Raw genomic sequence first — 6,977 nt, forward strand, 5'->3', positions numbered from 1 at the left:
CCCGCGTGGTCACCGTCAAAACGGCGGCCTCGGAGTACACGCGAGCTATCGGCAAGATCTGCCTCTTGCCTGTCGATTGCGAACCGATCCCTTCTCCGACATCTGCCTAAATTCAACTCGACGCGGATGAATTTCCCTTCCTCCGCATTAATCTTAAGGCATTCGATTGCACCGGACCCTGTTTTGAAGCCTCCGCTTCAAGGCGGGCGGTATGTTCGCGACGCGAGCGAAAAACCGATCAAAGATTCGTCGCGATGAGAAATCGACACCGTCACGTATCTTTCACGTGTCCAGGTGTTCCGCGGCGCGTGCCAGATAAGCCGTAATAAACACAGATCGCTTTCGGTTGTCATAGCAATTGCGGATAAACAGTGTTTCCGCGAATCGAAGGCCGGCACGCGCCGCGGAGCTCTACATAGCGTGAGAAATCTCCTTTTAAGGAAATTTCGGCACGCGACCAGCGATCACCGTCTGCGCTGGACCAATCAACGGGTGCCAGAGAGGAAGAAAAGTGGGCTTGTTCCACACGGCAATTAGCCACATTTTACAGAAGGGTCACAGTCGAGCTACCGAGGAGCGAACAGCCAGACGTCGGAAGAGTCGGAGCAATATCTCGCATAAGGTCGTACCGCGTAGTCGGCTACATTCGATTCTTTACTGCAAAACGGCTCTCTTAGTCTTATCTGAATTCCGAATTCGCGGAATTTCCGTTCTCATTTCTCTGAATTGCCGGTTGCCGTCGGCGACCGCGCTCTCGCGCAGCTCCGGATCGGATTGCTCCGCTCTCATAGCCGTTGGCCGTTGCGATCGGTGTCTGCCTTGGCTGTGTGCCTTTTCATACTTGTTCTGTACGTTCGAGTAACTTCGCGCGCGCTTGAAGTTGTAATTTCGTGTTTGTATCGTCTTGCGTTAATGTGCCGCGGAATCTCGAAGATAATTTCGGGACAGAGTCAGGGGTCACCGCGAGTCAAGATCTCCGTCGTCCGCGTCAAGATCTCCGTCGGCCGGGCATCCGTTGGATGCTCAACAAGATTTCCGTCGTTGTTGTGTGACCGAAATTAGACTCTGAAAGAAGATTTCCGCTCCACCACCTGATCAATTCGAGACAACCGCGGCGTAAAATTATCGAGTGTTAAAATCAAGTTAATAAAATCAAGTTGAACCACTCCGATCTGAATCAATTTCGCCTCCCTTTCCTCACGCCGCTGGACCTCGTGCGAGGTCGATCCGGTGAGCGTCATTCTCTCCGCTTATTAGAGAGAATTCGCTACAAAGAAAATTTGGTCCCTCGAGCCGGATCAACTTGCGTGAGTAAAAGGGAAAGGGAGACCGATCGCACCTTGCAAATTGACGGAGCTGCTGCAACGACAGCAGCAATTATGCCGATCAATCGCTCGATACCTCGATAATTTCAAGAAGATCGGACGAGCCAATCTGACGGCCGCGAAGGTGCGATCTCGAATTTCGGCTCTGAAAGATCTCTGGATCCAGTTCCAAGACGGGCATGCCTCTCTGGTGAACTCGACTCCGCTCCCCGCGCAGAAGACGATGGACTATTTCACCGAGCATCGCTACGACGAGACGGAGGACACTTATCGCGCAGCATTGGACCACATGTCGGAGGAGCTGGAAGAGTTGGATCCACCTGTAAGTCCGTCTCACGATTCTTCGCACCTTCTGCATAATCGGTCGCAAGTTTCAGCTGTTTCGCTCGCGCAACTTCCGCCGATTCGTCTTCCGCCTTTCGACGGTAATTTAAATGAGTGGGAGTCTTTTCGCGATCGATTTTCTTCATTAATTATCCAAAATCAAGAGTTAAATAATTTTTCTCGCATGCACTTTCTCACTTCGAGCCTTCGGGGTCAAGCTCTGGACTGCGTCAGTAATTTATCGATAACTGCTTCGAACTTCGAAGTCGCATGGCATACGTTAGTCGCGCGCTATGAGGACAAGAGCCGCTTGTTACGAGTCCATCTCTCGGCTTTGCTCAACCTTCCGTCGGTCTCTCGCGAATCCGCTGCCGAAATTCAAGTGTTGCGCGATCGAGCTCACATCGCCGTCGCATCGTTGACTCGGCTCGCGCGCTCGCCGGCGGAGCTTTGGAACGACATTTTAGTCTACCTCGTAGTCCAGAAGCTCGACGCGGTATCACGAAAGGCGTGGAGACTGAAAACGGCGGATCAGGACGACCTTCCGTCCTTTTCCGAATTGGAGAAATTTCTCGCTAGCCAATCGCGCGTTCTCGACGATGTATCTGGTGTCTCCGTCGCGCGGGCTGGAGATCGGCGTGCATCGTCTACTAGAATTTCTGTCGCGACCGCGTCAACGTCATCGGGATCAATCTGTCCGCTCTGTAAAGCGCACCATTATTTTAGTTCGTGTCCGATATTTGAAAGGGCGAGTCCGGTTCAGCGTCGTGATCTCGTGAAAAAGCACGGGCGTTGCTTTAACTGTTTAAGTCAACATCACTCAGTTCGATCGTGCTCCAGTAAATACTCATGTCGCTCCTGTCACGAGCGACATCATTCTCTGTTGCACACGAGCTCGCGAGCTGAACCCTCTTTATCAAATGACCCGCCCGGTCAACAAGCGAAAACGCGCGCGGAGAATAAACTCGAGGTGAGCTCGATGTTAGCCTCTCCGATGAGAGCGAAACCATCACGGATTATTTTAGCGACAGCTCGCGTAAGAGTTGGCGTGGTCGAAGGTCGCTCGGTAGAAATACGAGCCTTGTTAGATCAGGGCTCCGAAATGTCCTTTATATCTGAATACCTAGCTCAAGTGTTACGGGTTAAACGCATACGAATGCCGACGTCGGTTTCTGCCGTCGGTTGCGTGGATGCCGGGACCTTCAAGTACGCCGCTCGAATCTGTGTCTCTCATCGCGATGTAAGCTCTCCGACCGTAAACACTACCGCTTTAATTTTAAGTTCTTTAACCGCGTACGCTCCGCAAAGCGATGCGGATATCGCCTCGTTCTCTCATTTGGCGGACCTTGCATTTGCGGATCCGGATCCAACGAGCAAGGAGCCTATTCACCTCATTCTCGGCGCGGATCTGTATGGGGAGGTCATTCTCGGGGGCTTGCGCAAGGGTTCACTCGGCGAGCCTATCGCGCAAGATTCAATATTCGGATGGGTCATATCGGGACCACTCTCTCCATCCTCTCCCGCGTCACCTCCTTCACCTCCGCCTCCTGGAGATGCTCGGATGTCGCATCACGTCTCCGTTCATCATTGTCTCAACGCTACATCATTGGAGGACGAAATCAGACGATTTTGGGAAATTGAGGACTTTCCCACGCATTTAATTGCCACGCCTGACGACGAGAAGTGCGAAACGCATTTTCGCTCTACACACACGCGTACGTCAACGGGGCGTTATATCGTCAGGTTGCCGTTTCGCCGTGATCCTCCCATTGAAATCGGGGAGTCTCGCCAACGAGCCGAACAACGGCTGAACGCGCTTTTTCGACGGTTTGGTGCAAATCCGAAGCAGTTCGCTGAATATCAGGCATTTATTCGGGAGTATGAGCGTCTCGGTCATTTGCGTAAACTGCCTGCCGCCGAGGACCGCCCGGATCCGTGTGTCTATCTCCCTCACCATCCCGTTTTCCGTGATTCCAGCAGCACCACACGTCTGCGTGTCGTGTTCGACGCGTCGAGTCTCACGTCGAACGGCTCGAGTCTCAATAATCACCTTTTAACAGGGCCTAAACTTCAAACGGATTTATCCGCCGTGATATTGCGTTGGCGTCAGTTTCGCTTTGTGTATGCAGCCGACATCGCGAAGATGTACAGGCAGATTCTCGTAGACGACCGCGATCTTAATTTTCAAAGAATTTTGTGGCGTGACTCTTCCCGTGAATCCGCGAGCGACTATCAATTACTCACAGTCACTTACGGGATGGCGTGTGCACCCTTTCTCGCGTTACGCGTTATTCAGCAATTAGCTCAGGACGAAGGGGAACGGTATCCCATGGCGGTGCCCATTTTGCAAGAGCATATTTACGTCGACGACGTGCTGTTCGGTCACGACGACTTGAACGCTCTACGTGCCACGCGAGATCAATTAATTTCATTATTACGTTGCGGCGGGTTCGAACTTCGGAAATGGGCAGCCAATTCAGCAGCTCTCCTTTTTGATATTGATGACTCAGAGCACGGAACCGCGTGCGACAAATCCTTGTCTCACTCTGACAATCTCAATATCCTCGGCGTTGAATGGAATCCAGTCCTCGATTCCTTTCAGATTCGGGTGTCCATGTCCGATGACCTTCCCCGCACCAAGCGTTCCATCCTTGCCGCCATCGCTCGATTATACGATCCTCTCGGATGGGTCACCCCCGTGATTCTCTCTGCCAAAGTTTTGATGCAGACACTGTGGAGAGACAGACTTTCATGGGACGAGCCGATTCCGCCCTCGCTATCCTGTCGCTGGCAACAAATCTGCGACGGGATTTCGCGGTTGAGTAACCTGAGACTGCCGCGGTGGTCCGGGTTCACCGCTGATTGTGAGCTCGAGCTCCACGGATTCGCGGATGCCTCAACCGTCGCATATGCTGCCGCCGTGTATTTAAAGGTCGTCGATTCCTCTCAGACCGTCACTATCAGCCTATTACTAGGTAAATCGAGAGTTGCTCCTCTGAAGCCGCTCAGCATACCTCGATTAGAATTGTTGGGCGCGGCGCTGCTCGCTCGGCTCATCAATCTCGTTAAAACGACTCTCGCAATAAACGATCTTCCGTGTTTCTGTTGGTCCGATTCCACGGTCGTACTGGCCTGGCTCCGCCAACATCCTTCCCGGTGGAAGACGTTCGTTGCCAATCGTGTAGCTGACATCCAGCAGCGTCTTCCAGGGACGGAGTGGAGGTACGTCGCGACGGCTGACAACCCTGCGGATTGCGCTTCGCGTGGTCTGTTGGGCGACGATCTCCTTTCCCATCCATTATGGTGGCACGGGCCTAGTTGGTTGGCATCTCCGAGCAACCAATGGCCGCGTTCCATGGCGTTGCCTCCGGATTCGGCTTCTCTCGAAACAAACGTGCACTCATTCTCCTCCTCAACGGCTCCGCCGTCCTCTGACGACTGGGACTTGAGGGAGAAATATTCCTCATGGCCGAAGCTCCTCCGCGTGACTTCGTACGTCCTTCGTTTTATAGCGCGGTGTCGAAGGCCCGCTCAACAGACTGAAGTCGCAGATCAAATCCAGCCTTTCTTATCCGCACGGGAGTTCGAAGCCGCTCGGATATTTTGGCTCCGACGGATTCAGCACGAGCTTTTCGCTGCGGAGATCCGCGATCTGGAGCAGCAGCGCCGATTGTCACGAAAGAGTTCCATTCTCTCTCTCGCACCGTTTCTTGATCGCGACGGGTTGCTGCGAGTTGGCGGGCGGCTTCAGCGCGCCTGTTTCCCATCGATCTCTCGACATCCGATCCTGCTAGCCGATCATCCTCTCGTAAAGTTAATCGTCAAACAAACTCATTTGCGAGGATTGCATGCCGGCTTGCAACTTACTTTGTCCATTTTGCGACGGGAATTCTGGGTCCTTCGCGCGCGGACCATCGCTAAGGCCATCATACACAAGTGCATCGCATGCACACGCGAACGAGCCACTGTTCCGACTCAGCTTATGGGAAGCCTCCCCGCAATACGTGTGACGGCCCCTCCTCGCAGTTTTACTCACTGCGGCCTTGACTACGCCGGGCCCGTCTCTGTTCGCGCCTCCGCGGGACGCGGGATCACTTCGCGAAAGGCCTACATAGCTCTATTCGTTTGCTTGTCGTCACGCGCTATTCATTTGGAGCTTGTCTCCGATTATTCGTCTCACGCGTTCCTCAACGCCTATACGCGGTTCTGCGCTCGTCGCGGGCTTCCACGATCCATTTATTCGGACAATGGTACAACCTTTGTCGGGGCTTCTCGCGAACTTCGAGCCGCGTACCGCTCCGCCGTTCAAGATCCAAACTTTCAGAATCGCGTCGCATCGGATGAGGTGAATTGGCAATTCATTCCGCCGTCCGCTCCGCATTTCGGTGGGATGTGGGAGGCCGGTGTTAAAAGTGTTAAACACCACTTGCGGCGGGTGCTCGGTACGCACACATTAACATTCGAAGAGTTTACCACGCTCTTGTGTAAAATTGAAGCTTGCTTGAATTCGCGCCCGCTTGCTCCTCTATCGGATTCGCTCGACGATTGCAACTGCTTGACTCCAGGGCATTTCTTGATCGGGTCAGCCCTCACGACGAGCCCCGAACCAACGTTGCTTCATCTGAACGAAAATCGGTTGTCTCGGTGGCAACTAATCAGACAGATGACAGAGCGCTTTTGGCGTTTGTGGGGCAGCGATTATATTAACACGTTGCAACAGAGAAGCAAGTGGCGTAGAGAGCAAGCTTCGATACCGATCGGTAAACTCGTACTTATTCGAAACTCGAATCTCCCGCCGAGTAAGTGGGAACTCGGACGTATCGTTCAGTGTCATCCGGGCACTGACGGGTTGACCCGCGTGGTCACCGTCAAAACGGCGGCCTCGGAGTACACGCGAGCTATCGGCAAGATCTGCCTCTTGCCTGTCGATTGCGAACCGATACCTTCTCCGACATCTGCCTAAATTCAACTCGACGCGGATGAATTTCCCTTCCTCCGCATTAATCTTAAGGCATTCGATTGCACCGGACCCTGTTTTGAAGCCTCCGCTTCAAGGCGGGCGGTATGTTCGCGACGCGAGCGAAAAACCGATCGAAGATTCGTCGCGATGAGAGATCGACACCGTCACGTATCTTTCACGTGTCCAGGTGTTCCGCGGCGCGTGCCAGATAAGCCGTAATAAACACAGATCGCTTTCGGTTGTCATAGCAATTGCGGATAAACAGTGTTTCCGCGAATCGAAGGCCGGCACGCGCCGCGGAGCTCTACATAGCGTGAGAAATCTCCTTTTAAGGAAATTTCGGCACGCGACCAGCGATCACCGTCTGC

At 53.4% G+C, this 6,977-nt stretch overlaps 1 protein-coding gene across 1 annotated transcript in view; it reads left to right on the forward strand.

Moving 5' to 3' along the window:
- LOC116851271 overlaps window positions 1-6,612 on the forward strand; it is a 10,492-nt gene extending 3,880 nt beyond the window's left edge. The window contains exons 2-4 of the mRNA XM_032830548.1: window positions 1,417-1,647; window positions 2,518-4,871; window positions 6,345-6,612. Of these exons, the coding sequence (XP_032686439.1) occupies window positions 1,417-1,647; window positions 2,518-4,871; window positions 6,345-6,612 (2,853 nt within the window). The remainder of the gene's footprint in view (window positions 1-1,416; window positions 1,648-2,517; window positions 4,872-6,344) is intronic.
- Window positions 6,613-6,977: the final 365 nt, after the last annotated feature.

Source organism: Odontomachus brunneus, unplaced genomic scaffold (genome assembly GCF_010583005.1).
Source record: "Odontomachus brunneus isolate Ranch 3 - 2012 unplaced genomic scaffold, Obru_v1 Obru_scaffold_170, whole genome shotgun sequence".
In the NCBI taxonomy this organism is placed as follows: domain Eukaryota; kingdom Metazoa; phylum Arthropoda; class Insecta; order Hymenoptera; family Formicidae; genus Odontomachus; species Odontomachus brunneus.